Source organism: Gavia stellata, chromosome 3, assembly GCF_030936135.1.
Source record: "Gavia stellata isolate bGavSte3 chromosome 3, bGavSte3.hap2, whole genome shotgun sequence".
NCBI classification, from domain to species: domain Eukaryota; kingdom Metazoa; phylum Chordata; class Aves; order Gaviiformes; family Gaviidae; genus Gavia; species Gavia stellata.
In genome coordinates, this window is record NC_082596.1 from 101,229,981 (window position 1) to 101,257,696 (window position 27,716).

The window sequence follows — 27,716 nt, forward strand, 5'->3', positions numbered from 1 at the left end:
TGCCTCTTGACCTGCCATGTGGCTTGAGGGAAAATTGCAATAGGTGGAAAAATCTGCAGTGGTACCTATGGGTTCATCCAACAATTTTCTTCTGATTAGGCTGTCTCTGCCTCGTGCTGTTTTGCTGTGTGCTCCATTCCCCTTCCTCTCCTTCCTTGCAAGTACTGTGTATTTAACGGATTTCACCATGGGGCATTATATTATTATCAGCTTGTGGACCATTGTCCTTTCCTTGTGTTGCAGACCCAAGGTGAGACGGTAGCTGGTAAAGAAATGTCTGTGACTGTGGAATTCACCAATCCTCTGAAACAAACCCTGGAGAATGTCACGCTCCGCCTCGAGGGACCCGGTGTGCTGAGAACGATGAAAAAGGAGTTCAGGTAGGGAAGAAAGCACTAGCTGGGAGTTCATCCCCTGCTTGCTCACAGGAAGAAGCTCACAAGAGACACTTAACTAATGCTGTGCTGAGTAATTCAATTCAGACACTCTCTCCTTACTTTAAAATTCAATACACAGGGGAGCTGTAGGTCTCAATAGTCAGAAGTCAGGCTGTCCAGAGAGACTGCAGAGAGACCATGACAGCATTTCATCTGTTCAGTACCAGTGTTGGAGGAAGGGGTAGTGGTTGTGGGTAGTTGCTAATGCAGTTTACTTTTTCACTGTATGACATTTTTTCAGTGCTTGACAATAGCACCTTCGAGCTGCTATCACAGAAAGAAAGACAGATTTATCCTACACATGAAGTGTTTATTGCCACTCGCTCAGTATGTGCAAATCAAGTCCTGTGCTGTTTTTCAAAAACGGCTTTTCTCCACCCATGTTAATGATGATTATACAAGACATTCAGGTACCTCAGATGGTCTTTGCAAGCTTATGTCAAGACACGAAATGTGTGTCAGATGCAGCAGAGCCCGCTGGGATGGCTGCAGCGGGCGTACGAGAACACAGCTCCCCCTGGTAGCACCACTGCGGAGGGCTGCCCTGGCACAAAGCTGTGTTCCCAACACGGGGTGCTCCCAAGTCTGATGAAAAGGAAAGCCACCTTCATCATATTCAGAGTTGCACCTCACGTTGACACGGTTGTACTCATATGCTAAGCAAGTTGTTTCCTAAAGCCTCTTTCCATTGAGTTCAGTGTTAGAAGCTCCGCATGAGCCATTTCCAGGATGTGTAACTGGGATCTTTGGAAAATTTTGCAGCCATTGCTTTGTCTTGGGCAGCCAAAGCAGTGTTATCTGTCATAACCTGAGGTGACGGTCCCCAGGTGTGTGCAAAAGGAGTTTGAAAAATTGCCTGTGCTTCAGCAGCTGCATAAATTGTCAGCATTATCTGCAGGCGGTAGGGGAGGTCTGAGCCCGACTGCACCTGAGCCGGGGATAAAAAGATCAAAACCGGTCTCCAGAGTGGAGCTGGATAGAAAAATGACTGTGAAAGGGCATCACAGTGCGCTTGCTTTGTGCTTGTAGTATGTCACAGACGCTGCTGAACATGACTCAGCACGGTCCACGCGAGTTACACAAGTTGCAGCAATAGCCCTCGTCGTTGCCCAGCTGTGCCAGCCTCCCCTGTTGTTCTGCATCCTTCTCGATCCAAAAGCTGCCACGGTCTGCTCTCACCTTCAAGGATGCAGAAGTTGTCAGGTGCATCAAAGGCACAGGAATTAGGGAGAAAAATGACTCACAGAACAGACGTCATTTTCCTTCAAGTCACCATGTTTTCCCCTTTTCAGTAGTGCCCTTGGCATCATTTAGAATGGAAATGGATCAGCTTAGTCATTTTAAGATTTAACTTCTCTGAGATGAATGAAGGCTGAAGGTTATACATACAGAGGATAGAGCAGGGGGCAGTTGTAGTTTATTTAAATAATAATCACATTTGCCTCCATGCATTCAGAGTGATAAATGGCTCTGGTGTGGTGATGGCTCAGCATACTACACAGAACCATTCATCACTGAATTCTCTCCCAGGAAAATTAGATTAGGGTGGCTTTACTCCATTTTCAAAGAGAATTAAACCTATTCTAGGCTTTCCCCACTCTTCCATTGCATCCGTGTCCATCAGGGACTCTCATATATGGGATCTGGCTTTTGCAGTTCGTTGTGGGGATGAGACTCTTGACCTCTCTGTATTTTTAAGGTAGCTTTTCTGTATCACTTGGGTGACTCTACAAAACAGGTATAATCCAGCTGATACAACATTATTCTGGGAATGAAGTGGTTTGGGGACTTCAGTCCTGACCATTCATAAAGACTACCTATAAATATATATATATATATATAGTGATATTTAGCTATTAGCCTCAGACAGATGAGGAGCATGACTTATGGAAAAGCCTTTGGCAGCATCAATTCCTGCATGGGGCATAGTCTTTGCATGACAAATGAGAATTAACCAGGCAGTGATGGATAGTGTTAAAAGGATTTTAGCCAAGTATGCATTCACACTAGCAGGTAAGTCACTTCTGGTGTTTCTACATGTCAAAGCTCAGCTAGTGTTAGCATTTGTAGAGAGAAGCAAGTTGTTTTAGAAGTAGGACAGTAAAGAAACAGGAAAAGGTGGCTTTGGTTTCCCAGCAAAGCTGTTGTCTTCCTGCACACACACACGTATATATAAATATATATATGTAACTGTAGAGATGATAGCACTATAAATCAGAGGCGGTAGTGCTACCCTCTCTCACTGGGGCACTGTGAAGATGTGGTCTGGAAACCTTCATCCTTAGAGAATCTGGCCCCCAAGTGCTCAAGAAAGTAGACCAAACCTTGCTGCACAGCAGACTTGTAGAATATCTTCTTCACTTTCCATACAGACAATCCCTTGCAGATCATTCCCATAAACTCTAAATTTAAAAAGGTATTTAACCTTGCGCAGCAACTGAAGTCATAGCTTTATCATGCTACCATTTTAGTGGGCATTTAGTGGAGCAGGCAGGCCAGTTGAGGGGAACAGAATATCTCTCATTAAGAACAAAGATAAAAAGAGGGAAAACATTTGCTGGAGCAGTCTGCTCACCCCAAAAATATGATCTTCCTCTGCTTTTTCTTTTGTAAAACTGGGTATATGCCCCAGGGTACTTATGACTGTATATGTAACAAAATGCAATGCAGTGCCATGTGGAGATACCTAAGCTAACCTTTAAGGCGCTAGAATACCTCTCATTGTAGCAGGGGCAGGCTTGCACTGAAACAAATATTCAGGTGAGAAGATCCCAGGCTAGCTCATTTAGAGGTGATTAAGGTTTCTTGTCTTGTGGCAAGTTGTGCTAACCTTGAGCAGTCATTTCTGTCCTGACCCTCACACAGGACATGGCATCTGAGGGCCAAATCCTACCAGATGAGAATTTGAAACAGTGACTAAAGTTTAGGCTTACTTTACTCTCACTTTATTCAGTTGTTTGCAGAATACCATAGCCCTGTGAGATGAGAACACTGGCTAAATTCATAAACCTCTTACTTAATGCTGAGGAAAAGAACAGTCGTTTTTATAAAGAGCTCCTCACTACACTACCTTCTCCATTGGTTCCTTTGGAGCAGCTGTATTCTGACATACCCCAAACATAATCAATCAATATCAGCCTTCAAAATCTGCACACAGAACATAGTGAAAGCACTGAGAAAACACAGAAACCAAATACTCAAAGCTCTCCATGCATCTTAATTGTAGCAAAAATTGAAAATAAAGAGCAGCACAGGATACAGTTGCTTTATAGTTTGAATTATCAAGAGTCATACATAATGTAAACAACAGGACTCCCAAGAACAATTTAACTTGTTTGTATGGACATGAAGAAGTCTTCTGAAGTGGCCAGTGAGGAGATCTGCTGATGTTACAACCATGGCAGGGTGGTTCAGGGCAGGAGCTGGCAGAGGGACTCAGCATCTCATCAGCACTGCGTCAGGTTTGCATGGGAATACCCTAGACACTTAGTAACAAGGACTTATTTAACCATTTAAGTAATCACCAACAGGCTATAGGCTATAATAAACAGGTAAAATGGAATTATAAAGTAGAAAAAATATATGTTACCTATAAAGAACATAATTCTGAAAGTGATTGTGAGAGGAAGTTACAGGAGGCAGAAGAAAATGGATTCATTTTGGAAATTTAAAATTAGCCTGGAGGAAAGGCTAGAGAAGGCTTTTACAGAGTCAGTTCTGAGAGGAATAGAAAATGGAGGGTATAATTTATAGGACACTTATGAGAATGAGTGAAACATCAAAAATTTGAGATGCGTTATACTGTCCACCTTCCATTTCTCCAGTTGTCAGGTTGAGAGCATTGGCTGACTGATCACAATATTGTTACTTTCCTTTTTCCCTACAGGCAAATCCCAATGAACTCTACCTTGACCTGGGAAGTAAAATGCATCCCAAGACAACCAGGCTTACGAAAGCTGATTGCAAGCCTGAATTGTGATGCTTTGAGGCACGTGTATGGTGAGCTGAATGTCCAGATTCAGAAACCATGAACCAAGGTGCTGCCTTCATCTCTCATTTAGCTATATTTCAAAATATCACATTGCGGGGGTAGAAGGGGAAGATGTAGAAATCTGGTTATTGTTATTTTGGTCATCCTTGTGCTGAACAAAATTTGACAAAGAAATCTAATTGGTAAGACTGGGGAGAGCATGAAAACGCACCTGGATAGTGAATGATTTAAAATTAGATACATGTAATTAAAAACAATTCTAGGCCATATCATTCCTATAGTTCATTTGTATTTATGGTCTTTTGCATTAGTGCTGCAAGGGAATCTGAAAAGCTCTGTTCACCAAAGTAGTCTGAACTTTAGTTTTAATTAAGGCCTGATATTTCACTGAAAAGGAAAAAAAAAGAACCCAGTGTTATAAATTCTTGGACTGAATTACACAACCTTATGGTAGATCATTCAGATTGCAATAAAAACAGGTATTTCTAGCTAAAGGGACTGCTTTATCTTACAATGTTATAATTTTCCAGTTCATGGAGTGCTCACTTTGCTGGAAGCATATCTCAGGATGTGTTATCTCCAGAATATTCCCTGCTCCTATTTCCTCTTGCTGCTTCTGTATGCTTTTTCTCTCGTTCTTTCATGTGTGCAGGCACCCACTCCTGTATTTCATGCCCTCATCCCACCTCGTACGCTGTTGATGTGCTGTTCCTCTCCTTTGCCTGACGAAAATCCAGAGTTTTTCATGCTCCTGCTCAGAGTTCATCACAGAAAACTTGCATTTCCTGGTCACATCCCTTGTGTATGGTGTGTTCTCTCTTCATCGCTTTCTGCCTTTTCTTCTCTCCTGAACCTGTAGCCCCATTTCCCACTTGTGTGTGTGTGTGTTGGGGGGGTTCGCTGCCCCAGAGCAGTCCAGGGTCTGCCAGCTGGTAAAAGGGGTGAAGGAGAGAGGAGAGGAGAGGAGAGGAGGGGGTAGCCTGAGGGTATTCTCCTGCCAGCCCCACAAGCCTAGCAGATATCCTGCACTGGAGCTGCCACCTGGGGATGAGTTTAGATTAAACCATGCCTAAAGTTCCCAGGAACTACTGCAGAATGAAGTCCTGTTACATGAGAAATCCCAGGAATATACAGGGACAGAAGCTCAGCTGGAAAAGGAAAAAAGATACATCCTGAGAATCAGAAACTCCACAAGCTGGGTCTCCTTCCTGCCTTTCTCGCAGCATATTCCTCTGTGAGGTGCGATGGGGCCTCCCAAGGCATTGCTCCTCCCCTGAGGACCTTCTGGCCCAGAGGCTGCTCTGAATCTCTGGTTTCCATTAGCCTTCCATGCAGGGTACTGCTCCATCCTAAGCCATGTACCCCATTGTGCTGGGGCAGCGCACAGTGTGTGTGTGTGTTCATTTCTCGTCTCCCCTGAAACCCTTCTTGGGATCTTTTTCCATGAGGCAAAGATGCATGTGCCACAAGCTGTGGCAACTCCTCTCCGCTGGCCACAGTGTGTAAGAGCGTGTCCCGTACTAGCAGCACAGGTGAGCTAACTGAGCTTCCAAAGAAGTTAAAAGGAGCCTCATGCTCGTTAAACACTGGGGCTTTATTGTGCTGTGTATGGCTGTGTCATTTTGTGGTCTCATTAGCGAGAAAGCAAGGGAGATGACTCGCCTTCTGCTCCTCTTCTTGCCCCACATTGCCTCCTGCAAAACCTGTGACCAGCCGTTAAAAATAAGCAAGTCCTGGGAGGGGAGAAATGCAGGCTGCTCTTTTGCTGAAGGATGTGGAACAAAGCAAAGATTCATGCCACCTCATATGCTCAATGAGTAGTCCCAATCCAGGAACACCAGACTTTTGGGGGCTTTCACTTCAGGCATGGGCACACACTCATTTTGTACAGCTTATGTGACCACATTAGAAACTCTGCAATGTCAAAGTCGCCCAGATAAGTCCTCTGGGGTACCAGGGACTGAGCATTGTGTTGTAAATGCAAGGTGACAATCTCTGTTAAGTAATTAAGCAATCCTACCAGAGTCTACGTCATCTAACAAAATTATCCATTTTTTGCTCTTGCATATAAACCTGCTTTCCATTCCAGACTTTTTATAACCACAGTGTAATAAGAATTTGAAATAAAGAGTGTCTGATTGCGCTTGTGTCTTGTGTTCTGTATTTTGATCAATCATTCCTTCTATGTAGTAGCATTATAGACACCACTTGCTGCATCTTAAATGTAAAAGTTTAAAAATTTGAAAATTTGCTTCTGAGCCATGCTAATAATGGTGCCTTTTTGATGCTAAGAGGAAAACCCTATCTTTATTAAAAAAAAAACCCAAAACAAACAGCTACGATGTACAGGCTCAGTTAAACTATTTGCCTTTGTTTTTCTTTCTGTTTTAACAACTGACTACCTAATGCATTGGAGAAGGTGGCAATTTCCAGAGCACATCACAGTGGCAGCAAAGAGAATTCCCAGATTCCCCTGGAAATTGCTTTAACATGTCAGAGCCATTAAATGGCTGGTATGCTCCTAATGAAACCCTACCTACATCTCACTTCTAAAGTGTGATTTTCTAGACTAAATATTTCACGGCATTTTTACTAAGTCGTTAAGCTGAACAATGTTCACCAGGAGACAGGAAGTATTTGTATTGGTAGTTTATAGAGGGGTATATTGAAGTACAGAGAAGTTCAGCGATGACTGGGAATAGAGGCCAGGGATGTCAACAGCCCTTGGCATCCCCAGCCCGCTTGCTCTGTACAGAATTGCTCACAAAAACCAAAGGACAAAACGAGGATGGCCTCTAGGATTTCAGCCACTCATCACCCTGTGGATGGGCTGTAGCATGAATCGTGGGTAAAATCTGACTGAAGAAGCAGTGAGCGCTGTGATAGCACTATATTTACGCATAGGAAATAATCAATCAATAATAAGGTCAGATTGGCAACCCCGGATCTGGAGGATCTTTGAACCCGAAAAGAGTTGGAGGTCAAACTCTTCAGCTGAGGGTCTCTTTTGAGTGGGGTGAACTTGTGTCCTCAACCCAAACATCGCATCTCAGAGATGGATTGGGGAGGAAAAAAAGTCCAAAACCAAACCCCTGCCTCCACAGATCTCACACTCCAGCAGCTCCGACAAGCCAAGTACAAAAAGTCTCTGCACTCCTGAAAGCACACCTCGTTTGTTATCAACTTGTTGCATCCAAGCTATGGAGCAGGTTGCTTCAATTCCCATCAATTTGTCACATTGAAAATCTTGTTACGAGCAAAAGGAAACATGCTTTACATGCAGAGGTAGGAAGAATATATTGTTAGTCTTGTTAAAAATAGTCTAATCGAAGAATTATTATTAACTGAGATAATTAGGTGATAGAATTACATTCTTGTGTTTTTATTACAATGATACTAACACTTACAGTCCAAATTATATCAGGTAAAACTGATACACATGAACTCTCTAGCATAGTCCCCTTTCTCTGCTTTTATACGCACCACTACACTGCCCCTTTGATGTCTTCAGTCTGGGGTGGTGGCATGTGTAACAACAAGTCATCAGTGTCCCAGGTCCTCCACCAAGCAGAGTCTGACATTAGTGGGGGGAGTTTCCCCCAGGTTGGACTCGATGATCTTACAGGTCTTTTCCAACCGTACTGATTCTGTGATTCTGTGATTCTGTGAGTTTCTCTTCCTCTTTGCTGGGATAAGCACAACTGAAAATGTCTTCCTTCTCACAGTATGACCACCAGAAGTCATTTTTACATGCTTACTAACAGACTCCACATCTTGTTCTTTCTTCATTAGTTCACAACTCCACAGTAGATCCCAATTTGCCATACGGGATGCATTTTACATGTGTTGGGTACTCGTCGTTTGTTCTCCTTTGTTACATCTAAAAATTTGTCTTACCCACCTGCTAAGGTTGCACCCTTTGATGACCAGTAATTAACCCCTGGTGAGCTATCTGTAGCCTGGGGCCTCCAACATCATCCTACACCTGTACTGCCGGGGCTCCTGTTGTCATCCCATGCTACTGATCCTTCATGCTGCATTTTATTTTGGGGTCATAAATAGTTCATTCTTCACAGAATAACTACCTGCTATTACGGTCTATTAGTTACAAAATATACATATAACAACAAACATTTCACTGTGCAACTGGACAAAGCAAAGCAAAAGCTAAAACAAAGTCAGTAGTAATCATCAGATCATTAGATAATTGCTCTTACGGCTAAACAAAGCGCAGAAAAAGCTTCACAAGTCCTGATGCCTGTGTCGCTAGAGTATCACCAAGCTGTGACCTTTCAGAAACAATAGCAGCATCTTACTTGTGGAACAAAATCAGAGAATGTGACTGAGCATTGGCTTTTCTAATGACTGGTGCTGCCAGTGATAATTGGTTTGAACTGAAAGTAATCGATAAATGCTCTGACAAATGGGTGACACCTCCTGCCCCCCACCCTTTTCTCCTGCTGGGGACTTACATACCCTCCTTTCCTCAACATATTGCTTTCATGTTTGTCCTTGTTTCCCCAGGGGAGGTGGAGGCTGCTGGTGCTAGCTTCTTAACCTGAGTGATAGTGCAATGGAGGAAGATGACCAGGTCAGAGGAGGTGGGAAAAGTGTCTGAGCTTGTTCAAACCAAAATTAAGAGCCCCATTATGAAAGACGAAGGTCAAAGTATACTGTGAGTGTTGATGAAAGGAGGCAGATTGTCCCATATATTGGAGCTGGCATGATAGCTGGTACCGAGGTATGATAGGTACATTAGAGTAGCACCTGTAATGGAAGACAGTGCCTGAGAGAAGCCAGGAGGTTTTGACATGCAGGTGAGAGGGATTTACTTGGTGCTTAAAGGCAAAGTTGAAAAAATTGAGTTGAATATTGAGGAAAGAAAACAAGGACTGCATGCTAAAGAGGGAAAACACGGCCAAAATGATGCAAAGAGAAGATTCTGGTGGGGAGAGGTGGGGGGAAGAGCAAGCTGTAAGAGAGGAAGGCGCCAAGGCTGTGTTGCTTAATGCAGGGAATCGACGGGAGATATTGGCAATGGTGGCAGGAGGCAGATCTCCTGGCAGTCACTGGAGCTGGGTGTGGGCTGGCAGCACAGGGTTTCCCCCCCGCCGCAGGTGGGTCCGTAAGCCTGTGCTGAGAGCCGTGGCTAGGCTCAGGAGCAAGCTTTGTCTTTAAGGCTGGCAAATCATGGGGAGGGAAAAGTCAGAAGGTGGGTTGGGTGCTGGAAGCTGGGCACTGTGAGGCAGTCAGCACTCACAAACCAACTGCGTGGCTGAGTGCGCGCTCTGAGGAGATCCAGGCTGGGCTCGGCATTTTCCTTAAGTCACCTGCAGCCCAGCCCAAATGAGGCTGTGTATATCTGGCCTCCGCAGTATTAGTCTGGGAATAAAAGGGACCCCTTGTGACTGCTCACTCAACTCCTGCTCAGGTTTTGGCTAATACGCAGCTCATGCTAGGGTCTGATGTATGCTGGGAGCAGTGCCTTTAGGTCAACGTGAGAGCAACATTTAGGCAGAACACTATGGAGAAGGAGGGCTAGAGGTCATTATGCAGCTATTACCACCTGCAGCTTGCTGTTTCCTGCAGCCATAATCCTTGCATGTTGATTGTATGACAGTTTCTTCAGCATCCACTAGCTTAAGGAGATGGTGTAGATCAAACTTCCAAGCTGGAAGGTATAAATACATCAGCTTATCCAAAAATCTTTTGAAGCAGATCCAACAGCAGCCAGACTGCTGAGGCTTTTGTGCTTCCAGGTGTGATACAGAAGACACCCCCAAAGTGATGGAAGAGGAGGAAAGACCACTCTCACTGTCAATGAGGTAACTATTTTGTTCATAGGTGCATAAGTTGCAAGTTATGAATTAGAGAACTTGTGAGTTAGAAACATCATGAATTAAGTGATGAATCAGTGAATTCACATGTTAGACTAGTCTGTACAAAGGGGATTTAGCCCTTGTTTGAAGTGGTTTTTTTCCTTTCCTAGGGTGTTCATAAAATAAAGTTTAATTTACAAAGTATGTTGTCCTGTAAATTTGAGCAATCCAAATGGATCATAACACCCCTGATCATGAGAAATAGGAAATGTCTGGTCTAGTGAAAACTGTAGTAGTAATGAGCGGCATTGCAGATGAAAGTATTTTACTTATGCTACAGTAGCCTCCTTACTGGGCACAAATACAATGTGGTCTCTCTGTTTGGCAGCTTTGGTGGCTCTTTCTTTTGTGAGCTTTTGCAGCTTTGTTAGCTTTTAGCATCTACCGCATTTTTGGGAAAGAAGTTCCCCAGGTGTGCTACCAACAGATACGAAGAACCATCTCATATTTACTTTGAACGTCATTCTTCTACTGACCTCCTTTGATGCCATATATCTCTGGTACTGGAAGAGTCAGGGAAAACTTCTTATGTCTCCAACATGCAGTCTATAATTTCATAGACTTCTATACTGTATTTCCCCCAAATCACATCTTTTTCAGACTTAGGGGTCCTACCTTAGTCACTTTGGGCATGGAAACTGTTCCACACCTGTGATCATTCTTGTTTCTCTCCTCTAAACTTCTACCAATATTTTATCTCTTTAAGTACCAATTAAAAACAAGACAGCTGTTTTAAGCATCTGTATTTTGAAAGGACAGTGCTAATGAGTGAATGGCCTACTGGTGCAGGAAGAATGTGGGTCTATTGGGATCCAGGTTCATTAGGTTAAGCCTGGACCCAACTGTGGCTGAAACAAATAGATTCAAAACCTGCCCTGGTTGCAAGCTCTGTACAGTCAAAGTTGAATGCATTTTATTCTTTTGCATGGAGTGTTTCAAGAAATCCCCCACTGTCTCGTACAATCACCAGTGTGACTGTCCTCAAAAAGTGGGGTCAGTTTTCTGCAACAATTTATTGATAAGGACTAGGGCATTAACATTTGAAAACCATCTGATTTTTTCATCACTATGTAGATTCATAGGGTTCTGAGATGCTCTTAAATGTTATCTACATTCTGCTCTTTTTCAAAGTAAATATGTCTCAATATCACAGTGGTTATGTGGTGCCCTTCAGATTGTTTTATCTGATTACAAAATTCCTCTGTTTGGAAATAGCCTGCAGAATAATAGTGAAATGTTGCTCTGAACTTCAGACAACTGAACAGCCAAAACCTCATGGAGTGAGGGGTAAATCCAGTGATCTGTAACTCAAGTTTTAATATTCTTAAGATATATTTGCATCAGTAAGTTTAATAGGAGCAGATCTGTAGAGTGAAATGGCTAGTGTTGAGTACCCAATAACTACACTGTGTTTTGAAGGGTTCATATTGGACTTGCCCCTCTAGTCTGAATGGCTATGGGCACTTTGAGAGCATTTGGTGCACTCTTCAATCCCCTCTTTCAAACAAAACTGAGCTGAAAAAATGAGTGCTCCAAGACCGCTCTGACATGAACCAAAGCACTGTAAGATGTTGTTTCAAAAACATGTTCCTGATCAGAATATATGAGGGATGGTCAAGAGTTCAGCATCTGTGACAGCTGCATGGCAAAGATCTGCCTGGGCAGCATGATCTGAGAGCATCGACGCACTCGGTATTTCCCTGTGTAGCTGTACTGGTACAAAAGTACTCACACCACTAGTGCTCACTCCTATAGGAGGCACAAATAGACTGCACACTGTAAGCAACAGCCAAAATGCACCTTCAGAAGTAATGGCAGGAAATCTTAATAGTCCGTCTTAAAGGAAAAAGTCTCTAGTCTCCCACAGGTCTGGCTTCTTATCAGCAGAAATTCCTGGTGCCCTCTACAGAGCGGCAAACTGATCTGGTTTGATCGTTGAAAGTATCTTTACACTAATCTAGCTGTATCTGTGCTTGTGGTTGTACCAAGATGCGTGTTTTGGGAACTTGTCTCCTTTTAACCAAACGCTATGTACATCATCAGTGATGTACACTGGCTCCAAACCCCCTTTGCAGCCGTAAAAGTTTACCCCGCTGTTTGCTTAAAAGTTTGTTGTCCTTTATAAAGCAAACAACTGGAGCTAATTTAGGGACTGTTATAAAGATGATGTTCCAAAGCCTCTGCTGCCTAAACAGTTTAGTTTATAGGAAGACATTTTTATGTTCTAAGACAAGCTTTGCACAGGGCCATTATAAACCCCACTGCAACACACTAGTGAATTATTTTCTACCTTTCAACTGGTTAAGCAAGGTAGCCACAGTTTTTGCATTATAAAACAGTACCTTGTGCTTCAATCAGCTAGCTCTGGAAGAGCTTTTGACTAATAAAACCTATTCCCAAACCTCTGTTGGCCCCATCAGCGTTACTGGTGCCGAAGAAAAAAATGCTTTTGCCTTCAGAGACACTTAGCAGTGGGCAAGTGTCATTATCAAACTGCAGATTGACTTTGATCCAGCTGTGGTTACAACTGAAGGTGTAAGGTTAGGCAGATGGGAAAAGCCATCATTTTGAGGACAAGGGGAAAAAAAAGCAGACTTCAGACTGTGGGGGGGTCAGGAATATAAAAAAGTAAAATAAATATTAAGAGTCTTATCGCTGTCTTTCTAGTGAAGCTGTGTAACAACAGGATATTCTTGTAAGACATCAAATTTTCTGGGAAACAACATTTAGTTTGTTCAGCCTTTTGTTAGCCGGACTTCTAAAACCTCACTATGCTAACAAACCAGGTAAAGACACTGCATCTTTGCAACAGTTCAACTCCTTACTAGTGCAGGTAAAGACATCAGCTTCTTCTCACTCTGTCATCATGTTTTCCGCAGCTCCCTCCATCCCTAGTCTGCCTCTTCAGTGTGGCCCTGAGGCCACTCCAGTACTACGCACCCTGTGCCGTCTTTGCCCTGGAGCAGGGTGGGCTGTGTGTGCTGCGGGTGTCCCAGCGCACCTATCTCCACTGCCTCACACCAGTTGAAATATATTACAGCTCCTAAAGAAGCATGACCTCAATGCTTCATGGAAGGAGGAGATCCTTCTCATTGCCTTTTTGTCGGTAATAAATTTCTGACTGACACCATACACTAACCTACAAGCCCAACCAGATCCCTCCATGACTGGTCAATTTTTAAAGTCCCAGGAAAATAGCTTGCGTTGTAAGCTAGTTGTTGACAGGTATGTTTCTTATATTCAGCAGTTTGGCTGTTACATCCTATAGGGCACAGCATGCTGAAAATCCCTGCATGTGATTTTTAAGTATTAGACACTGATTGCCAGTGAAAAAATAAGACAACTAGGCACAATAATGAGGGAGAGGGGCAGAAGAGGCTGTGCCAAGAAGAACACAGAAATGCCAGCAGGCAAACTGGTTATGCAGTTTTCTTTCTGATGTCTGTAATTCCTGTCACCAAGTGAGTCTTGGTTCCTTTGTGTCACTGCTCAAACAAACAGTGGTCGAATACCTCTCTCCCTGGAGCAGGAAAGGGACTTTATGGCTCACACCCCTTCTTGTGTAGCAAGAACATCTCTATTGCCTTCTACCCCATTCATTCCCTCCTTTCTTCAAAACGCTGTAGTAAGTGCTTTATACAGATGACATTATGGGTTTGGGCTGGAAATGATGAGAAACTGTCTTTCCCTCCAGTCTTCTGGAAATGCCTAGGAAGTTATCCACCTTGGCACTATCATTCTTCTCCTCGGTCGGAGCTGGAGCTACCCTCTAAGGAGAGGTACTAGGCAGCAGCCAGGACAAAAGCTCTGATATTAGGAATTTATTGGATTCATATTTCTGGAGGTCGGTGTGGGGATTAGCTCCAATGGGTCTACAGTCATTGGAGCTTCCTAGACTCCTCTACGGGGATACTTTCATCTCCTGGGAAGGGCTGGTTTAGGTTCATTGCAGCCAGAAGTGAGCTTTGGGAGACTTGGGGAAGTCCCAACTCAGGCATCCAAGTTGCCAGCCATGCAATGTTTGGGACAGATGTAGACATCCTATTTCACCCATTTCAGAAGATGCAACTTCTGGCCACGCTAAATTAAATGCAAGTCTTTTAAGAAACAATTTTCTGTAAGTGACTTGTATGGTGACGGATTGTATTAAGGTGAACGCTGCTTTGTTTTACTTCAGGTTTCTTGTACTTTGTGCAGAACCAATGTCATAACAGTGACAATATTACAGCAGAGTAGCAAAACCCATGGAATGGGCTTGCTTTGCTTTCAAGCAGATCAGCTGCAAGCTCTTGGCCAGATACCATTACCAATAGCTTGAGTATTTTAGCGTGTTAGAGCAGTATGAATTTGTTCTATCACATCTTCTTTATTGAACACGGAATGGATATTACCCAGGCTCTAAGCAAAAACTACCAAGAGAGGCCACTCCAGCTTTTAGAGCAAGTGCAGCACTATATAATTAATGAGAAGCACACGCAGCAGTACGGTATCAGATCTCAGTGGGCCAATCTGGATTGAAAAGAAAGTGGGGTTTATTTTTCTTCTTTTGTCTATGTGAATGCCTTTCCTTCACAACAATAGTTTTACACAGCTTTTCTTTAGATACTTCTCATGATTCTAAGTGGGCCTGTGTTTGGGAACTCCTGTAACAGGTTGTATAATTTCTGCTTCTGATTTTTTTTCTGGGCTTTCTGCTTCTGATCGGGTTTTGCCACTGTGCCAAGGAAACTGATGTGAGCCCAACTTGTACCTGCTGATCAGGATGACACTGTACAATTTACTCAGTGGGTTGATTTGTCAAATAGGGTGCTGCTTGATCGGATCTTGAACAATCATACAATTATGAAAAGTGGCATTTAATGGTATTTGAAGAAAGAATGAGCTAAGACCTCATAGAAAAAAATTAACGTGGGGAGGAAAAGCATTGCATTTCACTTATCTGCTTTGGTGGCACTGCTGTCTGCAACGTTGCTCACATCTGTGTATCTCCTGCTGTCCCAAAGGGCCTGATGCTATGAACACGCAACAGAAGCACAGTTAACAGTATTTTTCCAAGCAGGACTGCAAGCCTTGGGAAAAGTGTTCTCCCTGAACATGTTTATAGCACCTTAGAGCAGTGGTGGCCAAGCTGGGAAGGTGACACATCTCCTTGCAGTGCCAGAGGAGGGCTGGGTACCAGGTGGCCCCTCCCCTTCCCATATCACCCAAAAGCTTTCTGTTCTCTCCACTGCCTCAGAGGTACTTCACATGAGCTTAGTGACAGAACTGAAAGGGCTTGAAAAAGATGATATTTAAAGAGGCTTTCAGACACTACAATTTGTTCAGCCTATAGGTCTCCTGCACAAAACTTTTCCCTAGAAAAGGGGCACTTTTACGAACAAACCATAGGCTAAAATAATAGTGCTGGTGGGCTGAATGTTGCCCGTTCAGCTGCAGGCTAAAGCTGCAATCTTGCCAAGATTTTAGCAGCTGCATTCCCCCTGATTCTGTCTGTTTTGTGCACAGTTGGCAGCTCTGACCTGACAGGTCCAAGCATGTAAAGATAGTCTGGGGAATTTGCCCACCCTAGGTAGCTGCCTTCCCCTACTCTTGCTGGGTCTATGTAGGAGACATTAACAAGTCACAGAGTCAAGTGCTCAGAAACAGGAGTGCACGACTGATCCTAAATCAGCTCCTGTGCAGGACAGTCATCACCATTGTATATACCAATTATACACTTTTTTTCTGCAGGAATAGTCCCTCCGTTGGCCAGGATGGGTGGGCAGTGGGCAGGAAGGAGGACTGTGAAGTGAATGCAACTCCTGCCTGCTGGATCCCAGTCTCATCTCCTGCAGGATTGGGGGCAAGTGTAGTGGATAAGGGAAGAGATTAGCAGAAGAACAAGATGAGGTTCATGACTGTTTAGGCTGTGTATGCCCTCACTGGCACAGCACTCCTCTGCTGGTGAGCTGGTGGGTCTGCCTGGGATGAGTGATTAGGTGTTTGCAGCTCTGGATGATTGATTGCAGGCACAGGGCTCCTGCGTGCAGAGGCAGCATACTCATTGCTGCAGGAGAAGTTAGTGAGGGTCACATGCTGAATCCATAAAATGTGGCAGGAAGTCTAACTCCTCTCAAAAATCAGCTGTTAACTGAGCATCCCGATTTTCCAGGTAACTTTTGGCTTCTCACCACTCTGTGTGTTATGGGGCTTACTGGGAAAATGCAGTCATGGTGTACAACAGAAAGCCTGTGAATAAAGAGTAACTCTGCTTTCTGAGCAGGGCTTGAATAGCCAGTGGGGATGAAAAGCAGGGCAAGCTGGGGCTTGTGGTGCTCCTTGATCCCTCCCCCCAGCCCTTCCTGAGGCTCCCTCTCTCCTTCCTCGGCCTTTCTGGATTTAGGGCAGAAACTTCAGACATGTTGCAGTGCCTACAAAAACCGAAAGGAGGGGGGTGTCATAGAGCTGAAGGGCAGAAGGCAAAATTCCCGGCCAAGGTGCAGGGTATCTGTGGCCATCGTACCAGTGGTGGGATCCCTCCTTTCAGACCTGAACATCTGTGTCGATACATGCTTGGGGTAGGCTGTCTGTACTAGCAGCTTGAGAGTGGGAGTACCGTAGGCTGCTTTCGGTGGGACAATAGTGGCTTAAACAAGGGGCCACTGCAATAACTAACTTTACAAGGACTTCATTGTCCAGTTCCCATAATTTTTTTATTTTAATGATTTATTATATTAATTGATGTTACGCGTCTGGATGGTTGAACATTTTTATCTTCCAGTAGGATCAGGGACTTCAGGCAGATCCCAACCTGGTGAGCTTCCCTAGGAAAAACCACCACCACCAAGGCTGCTGGGCTTGCACAGTCTGGATGAGTGTGCGTGACACAGTCCAGAGACTGTCAGTCCTTCAACCCCACAGTGAGCCTGCCAGCTTGGGGCTGGGGTGCAAAACAAATCCAGGGTGATGGAGTTGAAGCCTGGATTTAAAGGTTGATGTGGATGGGAGGTAACCAAAATTAGTTTGGCAAGTGCCTGTGGCAGCAGAGATCAGAAATCCATTCCTCTCCCCTTTGCTTGGCCATGAAGACCAATCACAGTGATCGGTGAGGGAAGAGAGAGAGATTTGACTCTCTGCTTCCCTCTCTGTCCCTTGAAAATAAAATAAGAAACATGTGAAAACACAAAATAATTCGAAGACAACCATGTTTTTCCTCTTCCTTTTTTATTTCTTGTGCTTCATGAATTCTGAGGCATGTTGTTGATGTCTGGGTGGGTTACAATAGATCCATTCAGTCTTACAATCCACCCTACTAAACTCCTGGTTAAGGATATGGGGCAATGAAGTCAGCTCCAAGAGCAGCGCTAGTCTTTCTAGTGCACACCAGAAAAGCTAGACAATAACACAAAGAAGAGCTGGTAAATCTTCTTCAAAAGTCTGGCTGTTGCTTCTCTTGTCGTCACATTTACCAGCTTTAGGTGATTTCCAAAAATTTACAGGAAAATCAAGGAGATTAATGGGAAGAAAATCAAAGAATCTGAACAGGGACCATAGCTCCATACTGTAGGAAAGGACGGAACCCACTACTGAAGCCACAGAAAGGGGGAAACATTTCTGCTGACAAATCATTTGCCGAGGGAGGCAATGAAGTCAACCAGACAGAGACCTGGAGGGTGATTCTGGATAAAATAGCTCTGCAGCTGATTTTTGGACATCCTTGTGCAAGTCAGTTCTCTATTTTGTGGCTGGTTTTACAGCTGGGAAGGGATGACGCTGCTTGCAAGCATTGCCTGGAGCCAAGGACCAGTTCTGAGCCACAGATTCCAGAAAACGATGCTCAGAACAACTACTGCTGGTTTTTCTTCTTCTTTTTTTTTTTTTTTTTTTACAAAAACTTCACACTTGCAGGGAAACAAAAAAGTGGGGAGAAATAACAAGAATAAACAATCTTTCAAAGCATGGGCTAATTCTTACTTGGCTTCAAATGAAAAACTGTGTGACGGTCAGAAAGTTTTGGCTTTTTCCCGAAGACTTACATGGGCTGTGGATTTTAAGAAGTTTTAGAAACATGGTATTATTGCACTAGATTATTATAAATTCTATACATAATATAGAGGTAGATAGAGGAGTTAAAGTTATCCTGTATGTAACATCTCCAGCAACAAATGACCCAGATGGTTGCTCTTGGTGAGGGCTGATTTTCAGAGAGGTACAAGGCTGTTTTTGAAAGGTATTGGGTAAAAAGTGCTTGGTTCCAACTGACTTCAATGAAAGCATATGGCTCCTCTCAGGAAGAGATGTGTCTTACCAGAATGCATACAGAAGCATTGATAATGTGCCAGCTTTTAAATGAATCAATATTTAACTATGTTTTGTTGTGTTGTAAAGACAGGTAAAAGTAATACCAAAAGCAGCTGTTGTGTCAGAGTTGGACTAGCTTACATGAGGTCTTGGTTTGGCTTTATGCTCTTTATTGACTAAGAGGTAGTATTTGATTGCAACAGAGAGATCTACTTTTAATTAGCCCAGGTTGGATGCTTGTATCCTGAGTCTTTGATAAATTTAATTTGACACTAGTGCAAACACTGAACTCAACACTGCTGTGTCATCTTTGACTCAGAAATTTCTCGTAAGAAGTACATCAATTGAGCATTGCTGTGTGACAAGCACAGTGAAACAACATCTCCATACTCCAGCCAGGTTTTCTTTTTTCATCAGAGACCAAAATTTTTACTACTGTGTCAGCCTTGGAAACACTTTTCACTTGTTTCCTCTCTCAGCACCTTTGTAAGTCATCTTAAGTATCTTGCTACACTGAAGGCTGGTCCAGAGTGGCTCAGAGTGATATGGAGCAACACAGTGATGCAGTTTTTTTGGCACCGTAGAAGAACATCCAGTGATGTTTTGATGACTTTCATTCACAGCTATATCTCTGTAAAAGTATCATCCTATTGCTACAGCCTTGATGGTTTTCTACTGTCTTTGAGTCAGTCACTTCAGTTGATATTGATTCTAAAGCATTACCAATTGTTTTCCCTTTAATCTGACCTACTGATTTTTGAAATATTAACACATATACAGACTGTTGACATGAAAATGAATCAACTTTGTGGTAAAGTACATTATATATCCTGTAGCTTCAATGTTAGCCTGGTCCCCTGGAGGTTTGACAGGAAGATTTGTAATACCTTTGAGCCTGGTTTTGTTTGACTCAGTAGCCTTGAGTATGTTATTGAGTTCCCAAACAACTCAGAAATCAGGCACTGAGATGTGAAGGCAAGAGCACCAGAAGCCTAAAGGTCAGTGCTTCTCGCTTGCTGTCTGTCCATTGCCAAAACTGTTAAACTGTTTCCCTGCATTCATTTTATCTTAGGCAGTCTTTCAAGTCATTCTGGTTAAATGTTTGGACACCATCTACCAAAATGCCCTCAAGGTCACCACACACATACATGCACACTCATCTTCAGGCATCTCCGAAGCACTCAGATGTCCGACAATGTTGAGCCCTGGCCTTTTAGGATGTCTCAAGTGGTTAAGAAAGCAGCTTACATTTTTTTATGTCTCTTCATGAATGTGTAAAGGGCTATTCAAGAGCTACTGCTAAGAAATAATCTAATTTAACACATAGCAATAATCAGGCTAGGTGCTCATAGAAGCAATACCAGGATCTGACCACTTAGCACAGAGTTAAATTTATTCTGTTAACTCCAGTCTATACCATGGGCTTTGCTGATCATTCTTGCTCTTTCTCTGCAGCACAGTTGTTGCAGAAGTCCCTGTCCAATCTCTCCGTGCAGCCCCAGGGGTACACTTAAATACCCCTTGCATGAGAATTATCATCTGGGATGGAGCCCTTTGGGTTTGGTGCTCATTTGCTGGTTTCCCTGTGCTAGTGAATGTAATATGCAGAATGCTTGCCTGTGTTTTAAAGACCTGCTTACATCTTAAAAATAACTTTTTAGAAAACTATTCTCCTTTACCTTGTCCCCTAAGCCAGACAATTCACTCATGTTCTGAGTTATATATATATATCTCACTTTTCCTCATGCTTTCCTAATAATGGCAATGGTATTTTTCTGAGAAAAGTTCCTTGCTTATTAACCATTCCTCTTCTCCTGCAGCTTATTTCCTCATTGGGATCATAATTCTCTGCAATATTTTCATTGATTTCTTCTGGAAATGTTAATAAAACTTAGTTCTTTATACATAGTGATCTGTAAATGTAAACTGTCAGGATTTTCGAAAGTGACTAGCGGTTTTTGCAAGTTCAAACTGAGATGTTGCAAGAAAGCTTGTTTTTTCCAGAGAATGGTCCTCTGCCTTCTGAAAATAAGTTTTGCCCCTCTAAAGTGGTTCAGGTTGGATGCCCATAATGAAGTGACCAAGAAAATGGATGCCTGCTACCAAGTAACTACCACTCACTGTCCTACAGGCCTGAGCATGGAGCCTCGTGTCCAACTCAGCACGCTGGAAATACCCGCAGCAGTGACTACCAAGGCTGTGCCCCCAGTCCCCTCTGCTGCTGCATGAGTCCTGGCAAGGGTATCACCCCAACCTGCCCCCCACACACACATACACCTTCTCATCATCCCATACAAAGCCTTTAACGCTTAACTTTCAGCCGGTGAACCTGCCAGCAAGGTTCCCAAACAGATGGCAAGTCTCGCGCATGAGAAAAATGTCTATTTCTAGCCCCACTTTGCAGAACACAAGAGCTCTGGAAGAGGCTCGCTCACGGCCTCGCAACAAAATCATGGAGCTGCAATGAGCAGCTGGATGCTCGGACCTCCCAAGCACCTTCCTCCAGCCTCGAGGCCAGGGTGGGACCTGCCTTCTTGCCAGGACCCCTGCTGCTCTTTCAACCACTGCTAGCTGGCCACCCCAGGAGCACAGGGCTTCAGCCAAGCCAATGGTCATACCTTAAAAAATGGGGTGGCCACAGGCCATGAGAGATGAATTTTCAGGCTGTGTCTGACCTTCTACCCTGGGTTTCATATCCCTGCATTAGACTGAAAACATGCAGCATAAAGGAATAAAGAGTGACGGGCGAGTACAACTGAGTATGCGGTGTCTGAAGTGGAGAGCTGGGCTCTCCTCAGATTTTCAGGCTTTTCTTTTGTTTTAGTCTGGCTCTCTGACACACTGAGAGGGTCTTGCCATCAGGAGCAGTGGTCTCCTTCCCTCTCAGAAAGAGAAAGGTTGTGGGCACCGCACAGCAGAGTGACAGCTTCATGCTGTCTCCATTGCCTGGAAAGTTGTTTTGTGTGTGGAGCTGAGCAGGTGATGGTCAATTTTGACAGCCAGGCTGGAAACCAGTGAGAGGGGTTCCTCGGTTCAAGGTATCACTGAGACCCTCAAAAGAAAAATGGATGTTCTTAGCCTCTCTGTACAGCCTGAGTGGGGTGAGAGAAAGGGAAATGCCACACCAGAGCTGGGACTGTCCTACAGGCCAACCGAGGCATCTTCTATTTCTTCATGCAAAGAGCACAGCAACATAGATGTGGAAAGGAGGGTGGATTTAAAGGTGCAAGTGCAAGAAGCTGCTGGGAAGCCTAGAACTGAGCAGTTAAAGATCTCCTGGGTAGGCAAGGCACACACATTGTCGATTGCTTTGGCCACCACAGGTAAATGGGTTTACTGGTTGGACAGTCCGAGCGTGGGAACTGTTCCCATACGTGCAAAGCGACACACCTGTACCATGGTGGTTTTGAAGCAGGTGTCTCGTGGGAGTGGATCCTTCACAAACGAGTTTTTCCTAGGCTGTTTTAATAAATCAAGAAAGAAAGCATATTCTGACCAGCAATTCCTTGTTATTATTTCAGCTAACTGCGAACTCTGCTACTATTTTGGCTCAGCCACCTGCTCACAAAGCTTAGTTTGTTGCTAAGTGTCAAAATACCCTAAATCAGAACTGGTGTCTCAGCTAGCAACCAAGCAGCAGTAACACTAATGAGTCTGCAACATGATTTACATACAGGATCTCAGCGCCTGCTACTATAAGAGCAACTATAGAGACTAGTAAGTCTGCGTGAGCATAGACATAAAAATCTATCACGATTCTGGTCACTTTTTTTAAAAAATACATATTCAGGGGATTTAGAACATTTTAGCATCATATATCCCCTCCTGAATTACTGAAACTTTATATTCATGCTATGTATTAAGTCTTAAGTCAGTATTTTTCAAACTGATTACAGAAATAGTTTTTGGACTTTGTAGGGCTTTTTGTTTTTCTGGTTTTGACTAGAAATGAGTATTTTGACACAGAACAAAGCAAAAGTACAGGCAATTTTGAAGTATTTGACTCTAGAAGTGTTATGGTCAGCAGGTCAGAATGTGGCTATCAGGATGTTTGGCTTATGGCAGTGTGCTACTTTGCTCCCACTTGGTTTGTTCTGCTTGGCTCTGGGTACGCTCTAGTCAACAACGATTGGTTGCGAAGCTCATTAACATTGCTGGAAAATGTTCATGCGTGCAAGGGGATGAGGCTCCAAACATCCGAGTACTCATCAGCAGTGACTCAGAGACCAGAAGACATTAACTCATAACAACGCAGACTGTGAGGCTGATGCTCCCCAATGCAATTTGAAGCCTAAGGTGGCTGGGGGAATTCATTACATAAACTAGCCCCGGTGGGCCAGCACCGCTGAGAGTTGAGCAGTGGGACTGGCAGTGTGCATGGGACATCCGCAGACTCTCACCTGGGGTTCCTCTCCCTGGTGACACTCGATAACATGCACAGGAAACACCGGAATTTGGTTTTGACCTTCACTATTTGAAAGCACAGAGGGAAAACTGGGGAAAAAAAATGGATAATAATCTTTTCCCTTTCTTTTCCATTTTAAACCAACAGGCTTGACCCAGCAGGCTGCCAAACAGTACAGACCTGCTTTTCCTCTTCTCTCTCCGCCCCAGCGGGAACCATCAATACCTCAAACGGTGCCATGGTGGGAGCCCTGTCTGGCAAGTCAGCTGCTCAGCAGCTGGGAAGGTGCAGGCATTCGCAACCAACAGGCCTGATCCAGAGAAGCTGGCAGAGCTGCCGGAGGCTGTCAGGATCAGGGCAGAAGGGGCAGAGGGTCTCAATCTAGGAAGGAGGGATGACAGATCAGAGAAGGGGAGAGTAATTTGCAGCACCAGGAATCAGCTTGCTGGTACTCTAGCAGAGGAAAAACTGCACCTCATAGGGACACTTGATGCTTCAGTTGTAAAACTACATCTGGTTCTGGTTCGGCAAAGCATGAGAGCACTTGATGATGTCTACATATGAAGTAATCACATGCATGCCAACAAGGTGAAGCATGTTCATCATGCCATACTGAAGAAACAAGGCTTCCTAGGAGGAAAACTTGACATCACAAACAATGACTCTGCTATTTGCCTGCTGGGTGGGAAAAGAAAGGGAAGGAAGGAAAGGGAAGGAGAAGGAAGGAAGGAAAGAGAAGGAGAAGGAAGGAAGGAAAGGGAAGGAGAAGGAAGGAAGGAGAAGGAAGGAAGGAAGGAAGGAAGGAAGGAAGGAAGGAAGGAAGGAAGGAAGGAAGGAAGGAAGGAAGGAAGGAAGGAAGGAAGGAAAGGGAAGGAAGGAAGGAAGGAAGGAAGGAAGGAAGGAAGGAAGGAAGGAAGGAAGGAAGGAAGGAAGGAAGGAAAGGGAAGGAGAAGGAAGGAGAAGGAAGGAGAAGGAAGGAAGGAAGGAAGGGAGGAAGGAAGGAAGGAAGGAAGGAAGGAAGGAAGGAAGGAAGGAAGGAAGGAAGGAAAGGGAAGGAGAAGGAAGGAGGGAAGGAAGGAAGGAAGGAGGGAAGGAAGGAAGGAAGGAAGGAAGGAAGGAAGGAAGGAAGGAAGGAAGGAAGGAAGGAAGGAAGGAAGGAAGGAAGGAAGGAAGGAAGGAAGGAATCCTTTGGGGTGGAAAAGCATTTTCAAGAACTGGAAACAGTGTGACTTTTGTCTGAGAATGGCTTCTGTGGAGGTTCTCCCAGACTGAGATCATTTCCCACAAAGGAATCAAAAGAAGGCCAACACATTGTTTAAATTCATTAAAGGTGGTGGAAGTAAGCCACACATCAGTATTGCACTTACCCTCTGCACAGAGGAAAGGGAGATGCATAGCCAGGCAAATTAAAGGCTAGGTGCACTTTGTCTTCAAGTTTAGGCAAGCAAAAAACCCAAAACAATTAAACAAAAAAACCCCAAATCATAAAGCTGTGGAGGAGGAAAAGAAGGAAGGAGGAGTCACTCTCCTAGGAAAGCTGCTTCCTTGCATAGGGAGCCCAAAAGGTTTAGCTCCTCTAAGCAGTACTGATCAACCTAAGGAGATACTCAAGGAGAAATCCTGTTCCCACTGAAGTCAACTTCACTGCTGCTTTGGACTTCAATGATGCCACAATTTCATTTGTTCTGTTGTAAATGAAATGCATGAAAATTCAGTGTATAAATCCTACCACAGAAGAATGGGCCAAGAGTATGGAAGGCCTATTCCTCATACCATTTTAAAACTGGACACTCTGCTCTGCAGAAACACGGATAAGTACATTTTTGGCATGGTGCTCAGAAAGATAGCTTCAGATATAGCTATCAGTGAAATAAAGAATATTAATAATGCCAACTCTCTTATCCACAAAAAGCCTTGCTGTAAGAACAGGAAGCTAAATAAAACACATCTACTACCTCCTTTCTCCAGCACCACATGATGTACAGTACAAAGGTATTTAAAACAGCTATAATTGGATATAGTGTAACTTGAAAAAGTCCTGAAAGGGGGTAATCACAATGATCAATGCAACAATGAGGGATGAGACCTTGTATTATAACTAGACCTGCACCTTGATTCAAAGGATTTTTCTCTCTAAAGTAGAGCCCTGAAATTCAGGTTGTTTTGCTTTCTGAGACTGTGGCTGATAAGCATGTGAAGCATCAGTTCTTCCATCACTGCTCCATTTCAGATGTTGAATTCTGGCCCCCTGTCAGACCCACACACAGCCTCACGTGTTCTGGCGAGGAGTTGGAGAAAGTGTATGGACTTCCTCAGCAGAGCACTGTTCATTCATAACAAAGTGATCTGTACTACCCACATCCATTAGACAGAGTTTGTAACACCAGGCAGAAAAGCAGCTGCCTAAAATTTTCATGAACTGAGATATTGGTCCTTGATACATGAATGGAAAGAGAATCAGAAATGTGCTTGTGATGATGAGTCATGGGTTTAAAGGGATGCTGCCAGGTAAATATTTCTTTTCAGCCTTCCTCATTCTATTACCGGCACAACAGCTTGTCTTGCTACACCCGTGAAAATCTGCAGGGCTAGACCCTTGCCTGGCAAATGCCAGCTGAGCACCCAAAGCCACCATTCCCTGTTTCACTGTTTTAAGCAGACAGGAGAGCCCCCTTGTTACTCTCGGTCAGGCCCCGGTCCAGCCACATTGGTCAGCCATAAGCGAGTCACCAGTCACTGCACAACCTAGGACCAAACCGAAATTTGGAAGTGCTGGCTGGGGAGAGAGATCTTTGGATGTCCCAGTCAGTCAACAGTAAGAACTTCCTAAAGGTGAGCTGATGTGTGATCCCCTAACCTTGGCACAATGAGAGGGTTGACAAGAAAGCTGCAGCTAACATTTCCTTTGTGGCCTGCAACTGCCAGAGGGACCTTTCTCCCACAACAAGTGCAGAGATCTTTAGAAATATCTCACCTCTCCCCTCATCGTGGCATCCATGCAGGCCTTGATAACAAACAAGTTTCATTGGTTTGGTGTTCTGTGATCATTCAAGTGAAAATATTTTGTTTTGTTTCAGACTGGCACCACAAACAATGTGACCATGAGATGCAAGAAGACCACGAGCAAGAAGAATGACTCCCATAGGGAAGATGCTGCCGGCGAAGAAGCCCTACAGTGCCACAACAGCACAGATGCTCTATAGTGGCCCTGGGAAAGAGAGGCAATGGCTGCGGCCCATGAGAGAAAGCTACCATCAAAACAAGAATGATGGATGTGCAAGAAGCCGGCCTTAAGACCGTTAAGGCTGTGGGGATGAAACCCCAGAAGACGACTCTGTGCAAACAGAACTGTAAAGAGCAGAGCTGTGGGGGCCACCTAGCTCGCCACCGCAAGACATGACCACTCATAAACATCTACAGTGTGACACACACCAGACGGGTCCATGGTTTAAGTTATAATTGCAAGACAAGAAGGGTTCAACAGGCGCTATGCTGATGAGGTGGTGCATTTGAGACCCTTGGGAGGGCTACCAAGGTGCATGCTGATCACAGAGAGCTATGGAGGCATCAAGACCTGAGGAAGGTAGGGTATAATAGACAGAAGACAGACTACACAAACTACACAACAACACAGAAACAGGCCAGAACTGCCCCACCTGGCACATATTAGCATCAGGCTGAAAAGTAACCCAATCCCTTTACCTGCCCAAAGGGTACTGTTCCTGGACAGCCCCCTCCCCTACACTAACTGTAAAACCCCTCCCTGCAATTCCCAACCTTGTCCCTTCCTGCCAGCCCTGGTCCCTCAACTTAGCTTTCAGAGGGATGGTGATAACAAAGGTCTAGATGCCCCCACATCGTATCTCCAGCAGTGATTCAGATACCTAAGGAATGCATATGGCCAGGGCAAATGTATATAATATTTTCTACTGACAGCTCCCCAGAATTCAACTATTTTTTGCTCATGGCCTTTCTGAGCTGGAGGTTTCTGTGTATGTTTAGTAACCTCCAACAGTTACTAAATGGTTACCTCAATCTTTCACGAACTCATGTAAACCATGCTTGGTTTGACTCTGATTCCCACCTGCTTCATTGGTGCCCCCTCACATCTCTCAGGTGGAGTCTGCATGAAGCATGCACGAAGCTGTCAAGGCACGGTGGGTATCAGCCACCTAACGCCAAGCAGACACCATCCAGATGCCTCATGTTAACGCAGTGGTAGCAGTGGGTGTGCTGAGGGGCAGCATCCAGGCCTGGGACTATAGGGAGCTTTCCAGAGGCGGTGTAGCATGGGGCGGGGACCTCCTCAGCAGGTGTATCCTGTGATGTGCAAGGTGGCTGCACTTGGGGCAGACAGCTCATGGGGGCGAGGACACAGGCAAAGTGGTGTCAATGGGCAGCCCTGGGTAGAACAGTGCCAAGATGGTTACGTTGACCCCTGTAGCCATTTAGTTCACTGTTCCCTGCCTGCCAACAAACATGCATTATCTCTCTCATGCTCTACTGAGACAGCAGGTTCCTGGGGATGGAATACCCTTCATGAAGTGTGTTTTGTTCAATGTCCAGCACTGGCATGTCTTGGTCCTTGACTTCTTGCTGGGAGAATAATGGAGTTGGAAGGCTCCATCACTGAATGGTAGCTCAGCATTGACTAAGGGGCAGAGGGGAGGGGGAAGGATTTGAAAATATTGATGTCACAGCCCTCCCCTCTTCCTCAGGTTCTG

General features: G+C 44.3%; 1 protein-coding gene across 1 annotated transcript in view; it reads left to right on the forward strand.

Moving 5' to 3' along the window:
• F13A1 (coagulation factor XIII A chain) overlaps positions 1 to 5,392 on the forward strand; it is a 59,358-nt gene extending 53,966 nt beyond the window's left edge. Inside the window, exons 14-15 of the mRNA XM_059836235.1 lie at positions 244 to 380; positions 4,324 to 5,392. Coding sequence (XP_059692218.1) covers positions 244 to 380; positions 4,324 to 4,468 — 282 coding nt within the window. The 3' untranslated portion in view covers positions 4,469 to 5,392. The remainder of the gene's footprint in view (positions 1 to 243; positions 381 to 4,323) is intronic.
• The last annotated feature ends 22,324 nt before the right edge of the window (positions 5,393 to 27,716 follow it).